General features: G+C 34.4%; 1 protein-coding gene across 5 annotated transcripts in view; it reads left to right on the top strand.

The window, feature by feature from the left end:
- The window catches only part of LOC121330971 (DENN domain-containing protein 1B-like), a 90,015-nt gene that overhangs the window by 49,805 nt on the left and 16,961 nt on the right, over positions 1–23,249 (top strand). For 4 of the 5 annotated variants that reach the window (XM_041278002.1, XM_041278003.1, XM_041278006.1 and 1 more), the window contains 5 exons: positions 4,320–4,420; positions 5,955–6,000; positions 8,088–8,189; positions 19,515–19,640; positions 21,919–22,020. In XM_041278002.1, the coding sequence (XP_041133936.1) occupies positions 4,320–4,420; positions 5,955–6,000; positions 8,088–8,189; positions 19,515–19,640; positions 21,919–22,020 (477 nt within the window). The remainder of the gene's footprint in view (positions 1–4,319; positions 4,421–5,954; positions 6,001–8,087; positions 8,190–19,514; positions 19,641–21,918; positions 22,021–23,249) is intronic. The other variant, XM_041278004.1, reaches the window with a different exon arrangement.

Here is a 23,249-nt window from a genome sequence, read left to right as displayed (position 1 = left end):
CACTGTTCATAACTATTAACACCAATACAAAAAAGTAATCACTAAAATGTTGCGCTCTCGTTCTTCATTTCACTTTTGAATGAGAAAGTAAGGACATAGAGGATTTAAAAGCCCTTTTAATTGTTTCACAGCAAAACCCTGTAAATGAAAGATTTTACCCTTTTTATAGTAGATGTAATGTTTGTCCAGCTCACTTTTTTATTATAACTTTATTAAAGACTTGTTTAATAAAATGTTGCACCCTAGTTTGCTCATTTTCTACATTCTGCATGCAGCAAATCACGTAAATTAAACTAAAATCCAAGCACCCCCAACCCCCCCCTATTTATAAACTGAAGCTGTATCTAAGTCTAGATTTGATATTAACCCGCCACCGCTACCCTTTCAAATGAAGGAGGCCTGTGATAGAGGCGCTGAGCTACAATGGGTCTGAAACAACACAGGCTCGGAGGACCGGGGCTGGTCACATTAAACGTGATCTCTGCCTGGATAGTTGATACAGTCAATCATCCTGGAGAATCGCTGAGTCTGCCATTTACTGTGGAACCTTTACAATCGGCAGGAAGTCAGAAAAATGTATTTTCCAGTCAGGTCTTGGTGCCCCCTAATAACCCTGAAAACGCTGTTCTGAGTGATGGTAAAATGTTGGGTATATCGCCCTGTAACCCCTTTTCCATTGTCTTTTGAAGTACTCTCGGGCATCTTTGTAGATTTCTTTCTGGCACACTGCTTTTTGCTACAACACATGGGTAGACTAGATTAATCAAGCAATGATTTTTTAAATTGATCAACACCCACAGGCATGATTAATGTTTAATGGATTAAAACCCCTAGTTAGGAACCATATTAATTTTAAATGAATGCTTATTTATTGAGTTAGATTTTTTTTTTTCTCCAGTACTTGAAAAAGCAGCAAGGACAATGGTGACAGATTTAGTGAAAGGACTTCTTCAAGTTAATGAAAACACGTCTCGTTGTATATTATTTTTGCATTGACTATGTAAAGAAAAGTTGATATTGTGCATTTGTCAACTGTTAATGTTCTTACAATAAACAAAAATAGGGATGGCACCTTGTAAGACTGTAGTTCTACATGAAAACCTCTAGGACAATTTAACAGCTTGCAGTAAGTGGTAATATGTGTCTGTAACTCTTGTGAAGGTATGTCTAACTATAATTCTGTCCACATCAGTGTTGTGAGTTCTTGATTGACTAGCTTAAAACGTTTCCGACATTGTCACTTTGGAGATTACTGCTAGTACTCCAAGCACAATCTACAACATGGTATTTTTACGCCCATTTTAACGTCGTCTTTTTAATCTTTTGTTTGTTCATGCTCCTGTTTTAATGTTACTGAATATGAGTATATGTATGTGGTCATACCTTATAAATAATTCCTTTTTATGTTGAGTAAATCCCCAACAGTTTAACTCACTGAAAGATAATTATTTTATGCTACAATTGTATTACCATATTAAATGTTAGTCTAAAAGTCTATTGTCATACATTGTCATACATTCTTATATTCTACTGCATATAGACCTCCAAGCAGACCCTGTCAGCCACTTGCTTGTGGCATTAATTATTTTTTAGGTATGTTCATATTTAATGGCTTCCATTCAAGGTATTCTCCTTGTTGAGCACTAAAGAAGCAAAGCACACATCAGAATGCATTTTTTTTTTTTTGTTTGTTTTTTTGTTTTTTTTTGGCAACAGGGAATTGATTTATTTTTTTGTATTGGTCTTTAATACCAGTATAAGGAGCTACGCTCAGGTTGACAGTAATTACTAGTGTGGTGCTCCAAAATGCTCTACTATGTGAATTCTTATCTCTTCACAGCAAAGGAGTGAAAAATCAAACATTATAATTTGCTTTGAAAATGTTGTTTTGCTTTCATACCCTTTCAGAGATCCCAAATCTCTTTTAAACTTCTAAATAAATCAAACCAATTGGGCTTGCCTGGAGGCCATGTTGAAATAATTGGAGTCGGACGTCCAAGTTTTCTGAGCCATTACATCATGGTACCGGCTGCTGAAAGGTTTTTTCCTTGGGGAACGAGACAGCAGCTTGTTGGCACCATCAGTGTAAGGCAGTTTAAATTTGGCTGACTGCTTTTTTTGCAAGAATCGCATCAGGGTTCAATTACACACAAATCAAGAACAATTAAAAAATTAAATTGTACCTGTTGGTATATAACTTTGATTCTTCAGTCAGGTGGATGGATTACATTTCAGATAACGTACACTTTTAAATGTATTATTATTATTATTATTATTATTATTATTATTATTATTGCTGTTGTTACTATCCTTTTGCTATTGACAGTGGCGCTTTTATAGAATAAAGGTGGTGTTACCAGGTTTTTAATAAGTAAAGGCATAGTATGGAATAAGTAGGCCTATCCTTTTTCTGATTTATTTATTAGCGAGTGCAGTATTTACTGTAAATCTGATTAACCACGTTGACGTATGAGTAAAATTTTTTACTCAATATATATATATATATATATCATATGTGTATATATATATATATATATATATATATATATATATATATATATATATATATATATAATATAAACTACATTAAAGCTGCATTAAATAATAGCCAAATAATATGGTTTACTTTCAGGTATTTATAACATATACAATAAAAATACTCATGCATGTCAGATCTAATTAGGAATATCTAAGTGCATGGAATAACACACTACAGTAATATGTTTAGTAGTAGAAAGATACAATATTGTACTTTTTAAAATGTGATAAATACCTGAAAATAAACCATAAAATTTGATTATTGTTTAATGAAGCTGGGGCTTGCTTATGTCAACAGTAAGACAATGAATGTTAATTGCTGTTTAATTGCAACAGTGGAGGTAATTATAAAGCAGAGTTCCATGTGATTCTGCATAGTAAACCTAAAAGGAAACAGAGATTACAGGTTTACGGACATACAGAGCTATAGATGAAAGATGTGTTTTTCTTGCTGTGGTATAGGCGTTAAGCTTGGGCGGTTTGTTGGTCAATTGTGACATTGTGTCTATCAGTGAGCAGGGTCTCCTGATAGTTAGAGCTGCAGTTCACACATTGCTGGAGCTCCAACTGTCAAACATACCGGTCCCTTGGTAGTACTGCAGCTTGCAGTCTCTCTTGGCTAGCTCATGTTTCATTCTTTGGCAATTTGCCCTAATGATATCCCTTAGGAGCCTACAGACCTCTGTTCTTTTTCCATATTTAATCATGTTATTTTAATCTAGATGATGAGCAAACTGCAGCACAGGTCATTATAATCTTTGTTACTGTTTAAACCACAGTAAAATGTTTTTTTTTTTTCCAGAAGGAAACTGACTCAGTTTTTGATACACACACCTTCTGTGGTTGTTATACTAACTGAGAAAATAAACACCTGTGCAGATTTCTGCATATCTGTTGATAACTTACTGTACTGTAAATAGTGTTGGATTTAAATACCTGTTTTTACAGTGTTAACAAAGCAAAAAGTCTGTTTTTTTGTTAAATTTTGTAAAGGGTGTTAATGTGTTTAAATTGTTAGGATTTTGGTAAAAAAAACTTTAATAACCCTACAGATGTTTTCTTACATGGAAGTTAAATAGCAACGTATCTGTGTGTCTATATGTGCAACGCAACAATTATTGTGCTCACCCGTTAACGCTCCTCGTTATAGTGCGGAATCGGTTATAACACGGTTGGGTCGTGGCCCCTATTTGCTCCATAATGCCATTACAGTAGCCCTTTTATACTTGTTATAAGACGGAACACAAATAGCACCGTCTTGTAACTATGGCTCCCCACCATAGCTTTATACAGGGTGAACACTGTATATTGGAATGCAATGCATAATGCACAAGTCTTACATTTTTGGATGCCATTTTTTAACTGCTTGTAAAAAAAAAAAAAAAAAAAAAAAAAAAAAAGTGTTATTTTTCTATTTTTGTTATCCAAACTTAAAATGAATATCAACACAAGCACAATGCGTTTCAATAAATATTTTTAGTTATCACCCCCAGTTATAATTTAAAAGCAAAACACAGTGGTTTTAACCATAATGGCCAGCAAATTCTTTCACATTTTAGTTTTGTTTTTTCTTTTTTTCTTTTTTTCAATTTTTTATTTGTTTCCAGTGTTCATTAAAATCTGCTGCTCGTCTTGAAAGAATTTTAAAACAGCATTTTCACCAAACTAGAGTTGCTGTGTTTTTTTTTTTTTTTTTTTTTTTTTTCCCCCAAGGATACAATAACTTGCTCATAAGCAAATCATAAATGTATTTATGTATTGATTTATTTTTAACCTTTTAGTTAACTGCATGTGTTCATGGGTCAACTGCCTTGCTGTATCCATTGTTCTGGCAACATATTTACATCCCAGTGCTTCCTCCACATCTCTTGGACTACTGCTGGTAAGGTCACTAATCCCTTTTTTGCTTTCTCTTATATTTAATACACCACCGTCTTAACCCAGTATGATGACTTTTGTACTGGTGAACACTTACTTTTCATACCCTCTGCAGCATTGTGCATTTTGCTTGTAAGCCATCTTCAAAATCAAAATGAGCCGTGTTCTGCTCTGCTTCTATTTTTTTTGGTTCCAGGGTTAATGTCTGGTTACACAAATATTATAATTACTGTAGCCTTCTAGGAAGTAGCCAGGCATCACTCGGCTAACTGTTTACAAACGGGAGGAGGCTACTTGGCTCTACTGTTTGTTATATATATATATATATATATATATATATATATATATATATATATATATATATATATATATAGTTTGTTTTTTGTATAATTTGTATAAAACATAACACAATAATTGTTTTAACGTCATTCATATGCAGCAACATTTGCAATTTCCCATTTAATCATATACTTTTTGGCTAAAACATTAAACTCCTGGTGCCCAACTAGTATTCCAGCTGCTTTTACTTTTAAACCTAGTTTCTTTTTTTAGGTTGACATGCAGTACTTGCATTCTTATGTCAAAATTCAAGTTTCTGCACTGTTGGCTAATTTAGCAACGTATGAATAAACTGTTTGTTTTTGTCAAGTAGGTATGAACCATACATAGCATGCATATATTATTGTATTATGTATGATACATGGCACACTGTTACCCAGCTACTGTAGGAAATAGACCAGAGACTTCTCTAAGTGGGTGGTCTCCCTTTTAATGTTAGGAAAAAAACAAGCCGCCTTTCATAAAATTTAATTTAGACCTATATAAAGTCATTATGCTCATGCTCAACAATAATTATAGCACAGAAGGGAAAAGCCTGTTGCATGGCGAATTTAGTTTGAAAAGAAATGGCTGAATGCAACAATGTGGTTCTAGTCGTACAAAACAGATGTTGCAAGGGCAGCTCCGTGACTTAATTGAAAAGTTCCAGCAACAGTTGCAATATGACAAATTACAAGATTTAGTCCATTTAGTGGAAAGAGGCACAAAAGTTTGCATTCGTATGCTTAAACAGCAACAACAAAAAGTACCATTTAAATTAACCTGATCTACATAATGTAATGGTTTCAGGAAATATAATAAAACTAATTCTGTTTTCTCTACAGGCATGTTTTGTTGTAATCCATTTTTTTATTTATTAAATTATCATAATGTCTCTCTTTGCCAAGCATGCTTTATTTATATTAATAAAATTGCTTTGACAATAAATAATAACTTATAAAATACAAAATAAAAAGCGGTTTAAGTTATCAATATATAGTAATGTGGAAAATAAAGAAAAGATTACGCTCTAGGTATGGTAGACATTTCTAAATATTATTGTTATTATTTTATATAATTAAATCAATGTAGATTACTGTTTGTTGGGTTAAATTAATGATTTCTATACTGCCTCCTGAAACGTAATGGTTTAAAACTAGCAATACAGTATTTAATGTAATATTTGCATTTTAATATTGTTTCATTTTGTTTGCCCTCAGTGCACCGATGCCCTATGTGGTTGGAGTTCATCTAAGTTTAATGGAGGTGGGTACAGTTTGCAGAGAATAGTATTGCTAAACTGAATATACCTATATTTGTAGTGATCTTACTTTTGTGTTGACTCTTAAAAACATGTCAAAATTGAATAGGATGCAGGTGCCAGAATCTGGCATTCCAGGAATGTAGAGTATGGGTACCGAGTGACTTTCTAGCATCGTAATGGTTAAATGTTCTACAGCTGTTTGGGGCATGCAATCTATTCACAATATGCAAACTCTCGTAGAATTCAGAATTATAATGAAGCAGAATCTGTGAAAGATTTCATAGGTCAGCTTGGGCTAGTGAATATATTGGAGCCAGCCTGCCTGCCTAGCAAAAAAATAAATAAAAATAATAAAAAAATAAAATCGGTTTCAATGCTTCATTATAAAAAGTAATTGCAGTGGTCTAGAATGGGCATGTAACCCAATGTAAGATGCTGATGTATTTGACAATGCTGGAACCCATTGTATTTATCACAAACAGGATTAGTGACAGTTGCATATCTGGGCTTATATAATGAGATGAACTCAGCATGGGTGTCTGTATAGCAGTCACTTTCATGCAATGACAAACTAGAATTTTACATATCTCACCCCCCCCCCCCCCCCCCCCATTTGAAAATTAACACTGGAATACCGCTATGCAGTTGTCAGAAGAATTGCAGAAAATTGTGGAGCGGTGCATTTGTCATTCTGTATATTATGAATATAAATGTTTGTCAAAAATGTGAAAATCCTTTTGATTTTGTACAGAGGAATAATGAACCATGTGCAAGTTTGTCCACTTAAAAATGGATTTAAAAAAAAAAAAACTATACTAATGAAATATACTGTAGGCTACCGATATTGTGCATGTTGCTGCATACCCAAACATTATCATGGCACCTGTTTTCTTCACAAAAACATACATTAAACAATAAAAAATGAAAGAAAAACCTTTGTAAGCAATCAATATGTACAATTATGGTAGTAAAAATTAACCCATAACCCAAATAAGTATTAATGAATGGACAAACTGTAATACTCATTCTGTGAAGTCTATAATCTTTTTTCTTGAATTTTGGCACACATTATTGTAAACTTCTGCTAACTCTACTGATATCAGTTGATACCATATTTTCTTTTTGTTTGTTAGGAATTATACATTGCATGTCAGCTTCAAGATTGTAGAAAATATTTGCATAGAACAGGTTCAACAGGCTATAAAGGAACAGTATTTACAATATGGTAAATTGTTCTACTTAAGCAAAATATAGTTACAGGGTTTACATTAATATATACATACACAACTTCTCTGCTGCAAATTCTTTTCACAGCAGTATTGAGTATGTAAATCACTTTGTTTTAAATGAAAGAAACTAATTACTGAGCCTTTTTTTTTTTGCAGATGCTAGTACTTAATTTAGCACTGAAGTTTTTCAGAAAGGTAGACTGTAAGACAGTCCTATAATGTGTAGAAAATACATGACGACTTTGGTTTCTGTACGCTTGGTCAGAAAGTAAATACTAAATAAAAGAATGACATTGAAAATGAGGGTGTACCCGCATGAACCTTTCAGAACTACATTTCCCATCATCCTCCTGCTCACTGGTAAATCTGCCTCAGTTGATGGCAAATGTAGTTATGAGAGGCCCATGCTGGTACATGGGAAGCCATCTTGAGGCAGGGAATGCAATTTCTAAAGTTTAAAAAAGTGATTAAAATGTATATTTAAAAAAAAAATTAAAACAATACACACACCTTACAACACATGGGAACCTGTAACACAGTAAAATAAAAAGGTCCTTATTGTACCCTTTAATCCATTATTGCTGATAATTGTTGAAAGTGGTGAAATAATATTTTGTAATTCTGCATAGAATATCGTTTTCAAAAGAATATACTTACGTGTATTAAATAATATGATATGGGTATCATCTGTAACAGTTTTTCATTTTGATACCAGGATTATGTATACTAATTGCTAATGTTATAATTGTTCTTCAAACAGAAGCACAGTTGGCTTTTAAATTCACATCATATTTTGTAATCGCCTGTACTTTTTTTTCTTTCTTTCTATGAAACGTAAATGCAATGATGTTTCTCTACAGAAAGTAAAAAGCAGAACACTGGAAGATGTAGTCGTCCTAAATGTTGACACAAACACTTTCGAAACCCCATTTGATGACCTTCAAAACCTACCCAGTGATGTGGTAAGTCCTCTGGGAACTGCAGACAATTTCTTATAGACCTTTCTGCCATAGTCCATACTCAACATGTTTCAGTATTTTCTTTATTTCAGTATGTTCATAAAAAAAGGTATATTTTTAAGTTAGGCAGTTGTAATTTTTTTTTAACAATAATTTAATGTTTCAGCAAAACATGGTCATTGTTTTGCAGGTGGACAGATTCTAATACTAAGGCTAGTGGTGTTAGCCATTAGTGCTGTAAGAACAGAAGAGTCTCTTCATCTCATCTTAATCATTGTATTACAAAGTAGGCATTTCTGTCTGCCAAGTGGCATGTCTTGTTGAAGAAGTGAGCTCCATATTTGAAAAAGTGGGCTAATTATCAGTTCCTGCTTTTCTGCCACCTGCCAGTGCTTTTCCTTTTAATTAATGATCTGATGACACTGGTCAATATAACGAGACGCTGGTGCCTTTGAACTCACCCTAAGCATCCTGAAACGTTTGCTTTGTTTTTTGACAAATGATTATTTCAGTTGTATTTTAATCTTCAATACCCCGGTGGGAGACGAGAGTTTGAGTGAAAATCATACTATTTGCTGATTCCATTTGCTTAGCCTTGGCTCCTTACTCAGGATTCTGTTTGTAAATTAAATTGCAAACTGAGTTTGTCATGAAAGGGAGTTGGGTCTTTTGAAAATGACAGGGTGAAAAAAAAATTTTTTGTGTCTAATAAATTAGGTGACAGCTATGTGTTGTCTTTGATCTTTCAGCAATTTTTGACTAATGATAGAACATATTCTGCATTACCCACCCCCCCCAGAAAATTAAATGTCGCATTTACTATTACCAGTGATAATAAATGTATAGCAAACAAGAACATATTTGTCGGTTAACCTTTTAGAAAGAATAAATATACATACCTGATTTGGTTACCAATTAAAGAAAAATCTTTTTTTTCACTTTGCAACTTATGCAGAGGCTGTTAGTGACTCAAATTCAATTTAACAAGTTCATTAAAGAAAACAAATTGTCCTTTGTACGAGAGACAATTAAAAAAAAAAAAAAAAAAAAAAAAAAGATCTCTCAATGCAAATAAAAAAAAAAAGGTAAATTTTGCTTATTGAATAATGTCCTTTTCTTCTATGTTGAGAGATGTCCAGCAATAAATGTTAGAAATTATTTGAATATGAAGCTTTATATTTCCTTACTTGCTCATGAAAAATATCCCTAAGTAGAGTACATACTGTTATGGGCACTATGTATTTTTTATATAATGCTTAATATCTGTTTGTATTAAAAAATTAAGACTGTACATCTATAAAATATATATTGTATTTTTTTCATTACATCCTGTACTAGATTTATATAAAGCAACCAGTTGTGTCTGTGTTAAATGAACAAGATACCGAAACAGTGAACTGAAACATTTGTTTATTAACCCTGTATCTGGATTGCTTGTTAAGGCTGAGCAAGTAAAAATAAGCATTTTTTTTGTATTCCTAAATAGAAAACACAATGCCTTTGTACAGCCATCAAAATAAAACTGCCTACAGCAGAATGTTTTCTAACAAAGATGTATGTCCATATTGATTTAAGACGAAGCGTTTGGGATAGGTGTAATTATAGGTTAGGAGGCTTTGGTTCCATGTGGTCTTTATTATTGTGAGTGGTTGACCACTGGCCCTGCTTTGTGAAAGGTTAGGGGTCACAGTTGTCCTGAATTACCTGCCCTTTTTTCATATGAGACCCTATGCTGCTTTCCATGCTGACCTTCTCTTAATGGCCACTTTTCCGATATTCACACTTAATATTTTAGATTTATTGACTATTAGAAATGCTACCTTGCCAGTAGCGGTTCCGTTCTGAAAAATATGGGGAATAATTGGTGAAAGATTGTAGAGGTTGTGGCACCAGACATTTGAAAATAATTTTGGTGACTTTTTTGTTATATTAAAGCCATAAGATTATTAAAGAGATGTTTTGTATTATCACAGATAATTAAAGTTAAACTGACTATTGATTAAGTTAATAAAATAAAAAGAAATTTCTGGCAAATGCTATTGTACATATCTCATTAAGACTTGTTAAGAGGCATGCATGTAGATGGTTCATACCTCAGTAACTTACATAAGCATCTTTTACATAGATTTTATACATAACAATTAAACACCCAGTAGTGCTAAATTTAGAAATGTTAAAATCACCAAAGTCATTATTATTTAATTAAAATATTAAGATTTTTTAAAAAGATTATACTGTTCACAGACCATTCATCTGTTTATTTCAAGAAATCGCTAATCATTTGCGGGGAAGGTGGTCTTTGGATTATTTTAGTGTGCACTCTCACCCGTGCTTCAAAGTTTACATAATTACCCTTTTTAGTACATAATTGAGAACAGTTGTTAAACGTATCAATCAGTTTATGTTTTATAAAGTACTGTAGGCTGGCAATGTATGTGTAAAATGGCCTGTGACATCATCTTTGGCAATTTTGTAAGTTAATTAGAAATGATTGCAAACTTTTTCCTGCCAAGACGACCAGCTTTTTAACTTTTGTTTCAATTAAGCTGGCCAAGGTGGTGCTAAGGTTGGTATTGGATTTTATGACCTTCAGAAAAATTCTGGATAATTGCAAGAAGCAAGTCTTAAATATGAAAAAATGTGGATTTCTCAATATATACATCATAACTGGTTACCATATGGTTTGTCTCAAATCTATTACATTGAAATATTCATTTGAAATGGCCAACAAAATTGGGCTTGTTTAGTTTAGTGTTTAAATTTAAGAATAACAACTGCTCTGTTATAATTTCATTAATATGCTCATGTACTGACGCTGCGTCCAAGAAAATCCAATAAAAGAAAAAGATCCACACTTCTGTTCTATAATTAAAACTCATGGTCATAACTACAAATGGGGGGAGAAAGACAAACAAGAGAGAATTAAAAGCAGGTGGAGTTATGTTTTACATCTTATAACCATACCGATAATTTGTAAAAAAACAAAACAACAATTTCTGTACAACTTAAAACAGATTTATCCTGGGAGCCAACAGAGATTTTATTGTATTGTATCCAGCATGGAATACATTAATATGTGCAGGTTCTGCATCAGAAAGCAGAGAAATGTGTGTGAAAAACAAGCCCTGGAGAATATACTATTAATTTTAGCTTTCTCCATACCTCCATCCCCACACATGCATACATGCAGTCAGTTCTGTGGCCATGCACTCCCTTTGGGACCTGACTGGCTGGGGCAAGGTAAAGATAAACAGCTTTACTTCTTGTGTGATGTTTCTGGACACTGTCTCTAGTTGCTGCTTTTATGGATAATCGAAGCCCCTGAAAGCAAATCTTCCGTTCACATGTAACGTCCCCCCCTACTGATGAGTTGCATAGTTTTTAATTTTCACTGAAATGAAACACTTCCTATTTTAGTTTAGTGGTTTGATTTGCAATAATTGCTTAACAACCAAGTGATGCACAGCAGGCATTCCACCTGTCAGAGGTCTCTCTGAATAACAAGGGTGTCACAACAAAACTAAATCCTACCTAACACGGTACAATTATGGAAATGCATATCCCAGAGAAATCGGTTTTGTTTCATTATCTGAGAATTAGGCTGTATACATTTGTAGAGCACTGTTGCTTTTGTTGCTACTAGAATAAGTTTAAAGCATTTTGGGGGCTTTTGTGTTAAAACATATAAACATACCAGCAAAGATAAATAATTATTATTATTATTATTATTATTATTATTATTATTTTTTTTTTTTTTTTTTTTTTTTTTTGACAATCGCATGCATAATTTCCCAGTTATTAGTAATTATAACAGTTGTCAAATACGTTAGATAATTAATCTATTTAACCCGTTTAAAAGTTTTGTAAAGAAATCAGAAAAAATTATTGAACAAAAAAGTTACATCTTTTGCAGTGTAAAATACTACCCGACCCCCCTTGACTTATTCTTTGAACAGGTCTATCAGTGTGAGATGCGACTTTCATAATGACAGATTTTTCCTCCTCAGTTCTGCCTTGAGAAAAAAGTTGTGCCTGCGAATTGGACTTAAAACATTGCTAATTTTTTTTAATCGCAAGTATTTTTTCCTCAGCTCTGGAAGAGGAGTTGTAAATAATTATGCAAGCTAAAATAATACTTAAATACGCTTTACTCCTGTCAAGAGGGAGTTTGGAGTTCACTAAGCTTTGTTTGAATTAACTTTAGAGCGATCCCATCCTCAGTGGGAGTTGTTTAGGACACCTCTTCTCTGTTAAAGTGATCGGCTTTGAGGCAGGTCCTCCACTAATGGATTTGGCAGATTTTCAAATCAAAGAAGTTTTTCTTTAACACTTCGTCAGCGGCAAGGGGTGCAAATGCACCCAAGTGAGTTTTTAAATGAGCATATCTCGTGACTCTTTGAAGACCGAGGGATAGCCTTACATGTAATTAAACTTGAATCGATTGCCTTTATTTTGATACCAAGAACATCCTTGTCTGACTTGGGAATGGGAGAAATCCTTCTTCCAAGGGCTTATGGCAGATTTTGGGGGAGCATTTACACCCCATTCAACCTTCTGAGGGTGGCGAAAATGATGACTTTCATGTCCGCAATAACACAGTACCAAGGCAGAATTGTGTTATCAGACAAAAGCAGTATTGTTGAGAAGCAGGAGTGTGTGGGGAGATGTAGGAAAAGGAATAAATATGTATATTTTATAAAATAATTTGCACCCCATTCCTCCCTTTCTGTGTGAGCCCAATTTCTGCCCGTGACAAGGGGTTAACTCAAATTTCAAATGATCTTTTTCTTATTTTTTTTTTTCTATAGCCTGTGGAACAGTTTGAACAGCATATACGTTAATATATTCTCAATGCAATTGGAGTTGCATAAAAGTTGCACAAATTCGCAAAAGCTTAGTTGTTTTCGATGTAATGTTGAAAAATGATTGGAGGAAACACCTGAACAATTAATCTACACTTAGTAGAAATAGCTTATTTTTTTTGTTTTATATAACATTACCATTACCTCTGTAAAACCTTGAATTTATTTTTGGAAGGCTATTTAAAATTTTAATTTGACAATGAAAGTGTGTATTTCTTTGTAGTTCTTTAATTACATCCCCATGGTATGCCTTTCATTAATTTTTTTTTCTGTATGTATTTCTAAGACAAGTATCATGATAAAATGCATGCACAATTATAAGGGTCATTAGTTGGCAGCCTTTGCATAATTTGAAATGTTTATATTTAAAGAGTACTTTTACTAAAGAGTATATTTATGAGTCAAGATTATAAAATATACTACTGTATTTTACTATATATTTTTAAACACTAGCAACTGACAAATACATCTATTGCTGTGCCCCCTGATTTCTGTTGGTCTTAATTGTAATGGGCAACAATCACATTTGAGCAGTGATGTGGTAAATTTAGTGGCAGGAGGACGTAACTAGCACCCTTGTTGCATTGTGGAACGGATGAGTGACAGCAGATGAGTCAAAATCGCTGAAAAAAGCTGTAAAATAAAGCTTTGTGTAAAACAATAACTAACTTTTGTGGATATTTTACTCATTTAAATTGAGGATTCATGCAATACATTCACTACAGAATAAGAACCAGACCGGTGACTGAATATGTGTGTCTGTATTTTAAAGATACATATTGATTTATTAATTGTTATTACATTGAAGAAAAACAAGTCTGGGGTAGAACTAGTGAAGAAAACCACACTTATCTGCAATGGTTATTCATTTCAGTGTGTTATTATGGAAAATCTACATGATAATCTTTTAATCAACATTTCTGGTGTTATTTTTACTTTTATAAATTTCAAATTCAAAAATATTTTAAACTCTTAAATTTTCTTCCAAATTATATTATATTATGTAATCTCTACACCTCTACAAAAAATATTCTAGAAATTTGTAGAAAATTAATTAAAAAAAAAAAAAAAAAAAAAAAAAAAAAATAAATACCTTGGCTGGATAAGTGTCAACCCCCTGTAATAGCAATCCTAAATTAGCTTAGGTGTAACCAGTCACCTTCAAAATCACACACCAATTTAAGTGACCTCCACCTATGTTAAATTTTAGTGAATTACATGATTTCAGGATAAATTCAGCAGTGGAAGGTGTATGGCACCACCAAGCCCCTACCTAGATCAGGCCGTCCCTCCAAACTGGATGACCGAGTAAGGAGGAGACTGATCAGAGAGGCTACCGACTTTGCAAGAGCTACAGGCTTTATGGCCAAGACTGGTTAAAGTGTGCATGTGACAACAATATCCCAAGCACTCAACAAATCTGGCCTGTATGGTAGGGTGGTTAGAAGGAAGCCATTACTCAAGAAAGCCCACCTTGAATCCTGTTTGAAGTATGCAAAAAAACACTCGGGAGATTCTGTAGCCAAAATTTTTGTGGTCTGACAAAACTAAAATTGCACTTTTTGGCCTAAATGCAAAGCGTTATGTTTGGCGCAAACACAACACAGCACATCACCCAAAGAACACCATCCCTGCTGTGAGGCATGGTGGTGGCAGCATCATGTTATGGGGATGTTTTTCATTGGCAGGGACTAAGGCACTTGTCAGGATAGAAGGGAAAAAGAATGGAGCAAAGTACTGAGAAATCCCTGAGAAAAACCTGCTGCCCTCTGCAAGAAAGCTGAAACTGGAGTGAAAAAATCTACACTGGAGTGGCTAAGGAAGAAAAGGTAAATGTCCTTGAGTGGCCCAGTCAGAGCCTCGACCTAAATCCAATCGAAAATTGGTGGCATGACTTGAAGATTGCTGTCCATCAGTGCTCCCCAAGGAACTTGACAGAGCTTGAACAGTTTTGTAAAGAAGAATGGTCAAATATTATCAAATCTAGGTGTACAAGACTGGTAGAGACCTATCCTAACAGACTCACAGCTATAATTGCTGCCAAAGGTGCTTCCACTAAGTATTAACTCGGGGGTGGAGACTTATCCAATTATGATCTTTCAGTTTTGTATTGTGTGGCCCAGCTTCTAGCAAATGCTGCAGGCTCTGCCAGTGCTGCAGCTGCAGAGATGAATTTCTCTTTTTGCTGTCATATTTTAATCAAAACTGTACATGACTTTGCATAGCCACTTGCACATAGATTTGCATTATCGGTGAATACAACTATATCGTCATTTTTCCAAACAGTACCTAGGTAGGCTACCCTTTCCTGCAACGGAACTTTCCACAACGACACATTCTCTGGTTGATCATTTTATTTTGCATCTCCATACTTGAATATGTAGAATATCACTTTCATACACACATGTGGATTTATTAATTGATTGACCACGTAGCAATGTTTCACCCACGTGGATTCGCTTAGATACATTACCAAACCCTACCTATTTCACGGCCGTGAAAAATGTGACACGGACCATGAAATTCATTCTTCACTGTGAAAACTGTCTATTTTGTGTACTTTTACCCTGCACTTAAATCCAATGAAGTTATGTATACCGGTCCAGTTTCCTCATTGTAAGCTTGATTCAGTTTCAAAAAGCAAGCTGGACAGGATTTATTGATTGACATGTAACAGCAGCCAATAACCACTCTGGGATCTCCTCACTAATTGGTAGATATGGGCATCTGTGACTGGTGTCCAAAATGAATAGCGGATCGTGTACAATAGCTTTGCATTCTACTGGTGGCAAAGTATCTTATACAACTTGCAATGTTTCATTGGATCACATACGTCGAGCTATGATCCAGCGGCATTTAAAATTGTACAGCGATCAAAAATGAAAAAAGTTTCAGATAGTGCATTGTTTCAAAACGAAAAGGTAAAAAAAAAAAAAGAAACTTTTTCTGAACGTAGTAATGTTAAATATTATTAGTTTCGCTCGAGACAGACAGCTACAGTTGGGACTGATTTAAAACAAAATATGCGTAAAAATAAATTAACAAAGCAGGTTATCCCAGTGAGCGCAGTTGGATCAATAATCAAGAAGTGGAACCTGCATCACACCACCCAGGCACTGCCAAGAAAAGGCTGTCCATCAAACTCAGCGCTCAAACAAGGAGACTTGTGAGAGAAGCCACAGAGAGGCCAACAATCACTTTGAAGGAGCTACAGAGTTCAGTGGCTGGGAGTGGAGTAATGGTGCACCAGTCGACCATATCAAGAGCTGTGCATAACACTGGCCTGTATGGGAGGGTGGCAAGAAAGAAGCTGTTACTCAAAAAGTACCATCTGAAAGCACGTCTGGAGTTTGCCAGAAAGCATGAGAGTGACCCAGCTGCGATGTGGGAAAAGGTTTTGTGGTCAGATGAGACCAAGGTAGAGCTTTCTGGTCAAAACTCAAAGCACTATGTGTGGCGCAAACCTAACACTGCCCATGCCTCAAGACACACCATCCCTACAGTGAAGTATGGTGGTGGCAGCATCATGCTGTGGGGATGCTTCTCATCAGCAGGGACTGGGCATCTTGTTACAACTGAAGGAAGAATGGATGGAGCAAAATACAGGAAAATACTGCAAGAGAATCTGCTTCAGTCCACTAAAAAAGGCTGAAGCTTGGGAGGAAATTCACCTTTCAGCAGGACAGTGATCCCAAGCACAAGGCCAAAGCAACATTGGAGTGGCTCAAGAACAAAAAGATGAATGTCCTACAGTGGCCCAGTCAAATTCCTGATCTCAATCCCATTGAGAATCTGTGGCACTATTTGAAAATTGCAGTCCACAAATGTCGTCCAACCAACCTGAACAACCTGGAGCAAATCTGCCAAGAAGAATGAGCCAAAATCATTCTGACACTGTGTGCAAAGCTGGTAAATACTTACCCCAAAACACTTAAAGCTCTTACTGCAGCAAAAGGTGGCTCTACCAAATATTAATGTGTGGGGGTTGAATACTTATGCAAGCAAGATATTTCAGTTTTTTATTTTTATTAAAAATATTTCCCAACATAAAGCCAATGTCACCTTACAATAATTGATTTTGAGTTTGTGTTTAAAAATAAAATATCAAACAGAACGAAATTTCAGTGTAACATTTGTAATTCAATAATATGAGAGAATTGGTCAGGGGTCTAAATACTTTTGCAAGGCACTGTATATAAAATACAACTAGATTAAACAAGCTGTAATGGAGCAAAACTTTTTAGTAGCTTAAAGTGAATCTAGTTTTCAACTAGGTCTACTACAAAATATGTCGTATAAATGGATATGACTTTGATGATTATTTTTTTTTAATATTTAGTGACGTTGTGCAGGTTTATAGATGCTTTCTGAATTATACTAAAAGAAGGAGATACTGTTGCACCTGTTAATTATCATTCCCAGTAGTAGTGTTAACTGCAGATCTGTTTTCTCTGCAACCTTTGACCTGTGCATTGAACATTGAGCACTTCAAACCTTGTACTGGAGTTAATTGAAGAGACTTTAATGAGCCTTGGTGTATGCCCTCCATGGGCTAAACTAATCGAACTCCAGACTTTTATATAGAGCTATCTTCCCTTGATGTAAATTGAAAAGATCACAGCTACGGAGAAAAGACCTATACTGGAAAGGCCTTTCTGCATAGATTATGAATATCATAACTCAAGTGATTTTTCTACAATACTATGGTTATAATTGGACCCAATGGGGGTCCATCTCTTTGATCAGATCACAGCAACTGTGACTTTACACTGAAAAAATGTCACAGCCATATAGGTGTAGCACCTGTAGAGCTAAGCCTCTGATGCCTCAGTCACTTCTCGTTAGCATTATTAAAAGTATAACAGTTAATTAGCTTGACAGATCAATTACGGTTATTAGAGGCAAGAGAAGCTTGTGTGTGCCATCATCAAAATAAAAATCTGAATTTGATGCTTCTTTTGATATAAAAACTGATTATTAGTGTATGGAGTTTTGAACCAAACCACTGTAGTTTATTGGAGAGATAATATTTTGTTGATATACAGGAATATTAGGGCAAGTCAAGTTTACAAAGAACTGGCCTCAGTAAATACAGCAGCAGTACAGAAACGTATATATTTTTCTTTGATTATTACGTTACTACTGTGAAATATATGGTTGTACATTCATTTTAAAAAATCATTTTATTGAATCTTTTTTTTTTACATTAATGGCAAATGCTGTGTTTAGTAGAGAATCATCTTTTATTTAACGAAATGAGCAAATCACTTGATTTGATTTGAATGAGCAAATGGCAGGTTGTTATAAAAAATGTTGTTAATTGCATGTATTTTTCATTTGCATCTGTTTTTATTTATGCCTTTTTTGTTTTTGAGTTTCTTTAACGTTTGTATTGATTGGAAAAAACTGGCACTTTATTGTGTTTATTTGAATTAATAAATGCAATTTAGTATTAAATATTAATGTTGTTGGTGTTTTGCATAAGCTTAAGAATCATTTATTTTAGTATAAATTTGCAGATGCATTACACAACACTTTGTTTAATTTAGCAGTGCATAATCTCTTTTTAAAGCTTCTGCTGAAATGTGTTGATATGATTGCAATGTAAATAATATGCAAAAAATGCTACGATTCATTTTTTTTATACCATTGGTTGTGATTCTGAGTCTGAACGTATCCCCCAGAATACTTTTGCTTTAAATATTTGTATTTTTTGTTTTCATTTGTTTTTAATTCATACTAATTATAAAGCCATATGATTAGCAATTTATCTCATCTTGTAACGTGGAAAAAATACTCACTGTAGACGCAAAGAAGTCGACCCACTTTAATTCTTGAATTTTCTAGCATTCATCTTGCCTAGATACATTGTACAGGTGATGTTTCTCTACAAAGAAAAGAGCTTCATAATAGAATCATCATGATTCTTCCTTATAATGATTCTGAGCCCCTTTCTGTCATTTTCAGTAATGATGTGAAATATTTCTTGGGCATTCAAGGTAGCTTGATGCTTCTTTGATGAAAACGGGAAAAGGTGATAAGCAGCACTTGAGCGCGTCTCTCTTAAGAAATGGTCTCCCCCCCCTGGATCCACAGGGTACATCTTTTATTAGCCTAAAACAAGTTGGCACATGTCAGATCCTACAGTAAACCGGTACAAAAATGGCCAATAGTACAGTAAAAAAATAAAATAATAATAATTAAAGCGTATTTGTCGGGAGAGAATGAGAGAGAGAATGAATGCATGCACAAAGCATTAAAGCATTAGCACTACACCCCCCACCCCGCGCTTTCTTCTCAATTAACAGACCAGCAGGTGCCCTCCCCAGCATAACAGATTTGCTATCAGGAAGAGGGAAGGCTCTTTTGGCTGACCTGCAAATGTGACGGTTCACACCCTGATCGAGTTTATGTCTCTCTACCAATTTCAAAGGTGTTAATTTAACTTGTCCTCTCTCTTCTGCAGATCTCCACTCTGAAAAGTAAATTAAAAAAGCCCTGTACAGCGACGGGCCGTGGAGTGGCTATGGCCTTTCTCAGGACCCAGGCGGCCCTGTTCGGCTCCTACAGAGATGCCTTGAGATATAAGCCAGTAAGATTTTTTTATTTTTTTTAAACATTTTTTAAGAATTGTTTGGTGCCAGATTTACAGATTACAATTCAGAATAACCACAAGATGTATATTCTGACATGGCTGATCACACCCCCTGGCAGTATTACTGGTCACCTTTGATGCTGAACTGGTATTCTAGCACGTGGTGTTGAAGAGTACAGCCGTTTTCATTTTGCTTTGCGGTTATGCCCGTCTGTGAGAGAACTGAAATGAAGCCACTTTTGACAATTCACATTGAACCGTAAAAAAGTCATTCTGATGGCATCAGTCAAATGTGATCATTACCTTACATTTTCTTTGTACATCCACTGAGCCACCCAGCACCCATCATCTCTACACTTTTTTAAATGTTTTTTATAAAATACTTTTGTTTATTTTTTTTACAGTTTTGCTTCTAGGAGCGCATTGTCATATCTGGGAGCGCCACATTTTCAAGTTTAGAAAGTAATTGGATTCCGTAGGCCCACAGAACAGGGATACATAATTGGCAGATCTATCTCTTCTGTAAACAGTACACACAGACCCTGTTCATGTATTTCATTTATTTTGTTGGGTCATGTGGGAATTTTATAGTGAGTATTATTGTAAAAGATTTTAAAACAAAGTCAGATTTCTTTGATGACACAAAAATTAAAATATTAACCAAATAAAGTGGTATTGCTGCGTGCACAAATGTGTTCAGGCTGATTTTAAATATTAAAAAATATCTTATTGGCTTTGATCATACAGTAGCTGTTCTATGATGCCTTCTCTGTACTTGTATCCCCACTCATGCTTGTACTCATCAAACCCATATACTGAAACCTGTATACAATCCTTTTTCTTTGTTTTTAAACCTTGCTTTTTTAAACCCCCCCCCCCCCCAAAAAACTGTTTTTAGCTTTACTGGGCAGACTATGTATTTATATAATATGTCACATCAATTTAAGTTTATAGTTTTCCATTTACACTATCGAACTTGTAACCCATCTCTTATACATTAACTAACTGGGTCTAATTTAACGTGAGATTGAAAACTGTCGTCTTTGGCAAATTAGAAGGAAACAAGTACAAATTAGATTGCATTTTAGTTGTTGCCTTCATGTAGGAAACTGTTTCTCAAAACATAAACATAAGGCCTATTCTGCTATTTAGATAATTCAGTATTTATTGTCATCTGAACCTCAGGCATACACGTTAGAGTTCTCCTAGACAGAAATAGAAGCCACCCTTTCATTTTGCAGTGCTGTGTGGTGTGGTAAAAAGGATACACCACCACACTAATGTACAGTACAGTGTTTATACAATTGCAGTGTATAACACACCTGTTCATTCTAACTTAATGTCCTACTCTCACCTGTGATGTACAGTATGTTAAAACTGCAAGGCAAAACCCAAATTGTTTAAAATGCTGGCATGTTTTCAGGACATTATTACACTGTGTAATTAAATGTTAGATTTGTACATACATTAAACTTTAGCTATCTATTGATACACAAATGGGTCTAGTCAACAACAACTCTTGTCTTTATTGTATCTTAGTAATGTTACATTCTCACTAGGTTTTTTTTAGCTCATTATATTGGGCACCTGGATGTGCTTTCTAAGTGCATAATTGATCACTGACATCTCTGCAAGTATAGGATGTTGCATTGGCATAAGTGTGAAACTGAGACACTCTCCTAAACAGGAAAGTCAAAAATCACACCAGCAGCACAGCTGCAAGGAGATGTGTTTAAAATCAAGTGTGTGTGTGTGTGAGTGCACGCACATGCTTATTTTCTCCCAGAACACTCTTCAGCTGTTTTAATTGCACAAATTAATGATGTTTCTCAAGCAACAGTTTTTAAAAATAAGACTCAATTGGGCATTATTTAAGAACAAAATGTGCACAGATTTCCACCCCCAGCATCTCTAATGTAACTGGATACGGTAAACCATTAGAAACTCATCACATGTCCAGACAGAACAATAGAAGCACTTATCATCATTTCGGTTAATGCTGTCATACCTGCCCATGGTGGCTCTTCATCCTGTTGACAGTTATGGCAGATGTTTCAATTGTATGTCCATAATGTAAAAATAAATAAATGAACGCATTTTCAAAAATTGTTTTAGGATTTTTTTTTTTCTTTTCCCAGATGTGATAGATGTATTTTATGTTTAGTTATGATAATAACTATCTTTATTAGTATAATACAGTAATAAAAACTCATCAACTTATAATGTAACCTTACTGAATTTTCCTCTTTTTAACTAGACTTCCTTTTTTTTCTAGGGGGAGCCAATCTCCTTTTGTGAAGATAGTTTTAGAAACCATCGCTCCAGCACTATGAGAGCTTTCCTTAAAATGGCGGTTAATCTTCAGCTTTTTAAACAGGTAAAGTGTGTGCCAGAATTATTAAAGCACTGTTGGACAAACTTGACTGTAGGTCTGACAAAAATAGTAGACATACTGATCCTAAACTACCAGCACGTCATTGTTAACTGCACATACACCCAGTTGGAGCCGGAGACCTGTGTAGGAAGTAAATGACACCCAAAAGGAAGAGATATAGCTTTAAATCATGAATTTAAAATGAACACATTCAATCCCGCATCTACAAAAATGTAACCATTAGCAAGTACTTTTGATTAGGAAATATTAACGGTTTAATGTTGCTGCAAAGCTTTGTGTGTGTGTGTGTGTGTATGTGGTATATATATATATATATATATATATATATATATATATATATATATATATATATATATATATCTATATATATATATATATATATATATGAATAAATGTATTTATTTATTTTATTGACAGCTGCAATTTAGAGCCTCAATTAGCAGTAGATCTTTTTTCCCAGTATGATGAGAATAACAATGAATGTCGTTGTTTCTGACATTGAATAAATTCATAGCTTTCCCAGAAAAGATAGTAAACCGTAGTTCAAAGACATTTTTTCCTCTCTGCAGTAGCTCGGGTGCCTTTATCTCATACTTGCAGTGAAATAGTCCATTGATGCAGTACTGCTCTGACCATGAACCAAGTCCATTTGGAATCTGGTCTGTTTCTAATAAATATGAATTCTACCAAGAGAGAGTAGAAAATGCAAGTCAGTGGCAACCTGCTTTCTATCATTATTCAAACAATTTGCTCTTGTATTTTTTTCAGTCAATTTTGATTCATTTCAGCAGCTCGTAAATTGCCAAGAGTTAGACACTGACTGGTCTTATTATGGGGCTCATTATAATATATGATTCTTCCCATTCGTCCGCTAATATTATGTGATCACAGTGAATATAAGCTGATAAATGTGTACAATCGGTGAACAAATTGTTTTGCTAATGTAGTTTTTCCGATTTAAATTAGTCTGGGTAATAACACATAACCACTTAATGTGTATTTATATATAAATGAGTGCTTCTGTAATTATTGTAGTTCCATATATCCAGGTGTTTGGCACAGAATACTTGTTAAAATATTTTTTTGCCTTTTATGACAAATTACCTTGTGTACTTTTGAGCCTTTATGGATTATTTTATTTTTCTATTATTATTTATTTCTAATTTGTCAGGTGACTTTATTGCATTCTTTCTTCGAGTGGAACTTTATAT

Source organism: Polyodon spathula, chromosome 18 (genome assembly GCF_017654505.1).
Source record: "Polyodon spathula isolate WHYD16114869_AA chromosome 18, ASM1765450v1, whole genome shotgun sequence".
Taxonomy (NCBI): Eukaryota; Metazoa; Chordata; class Actinopteri; order Acipenseriformes; family Polyodontidae; genus Polyodon; species Polyodon spathula.
This window is presented reverse-complemented; position numbering and strand designations above follow the sequence as displayed.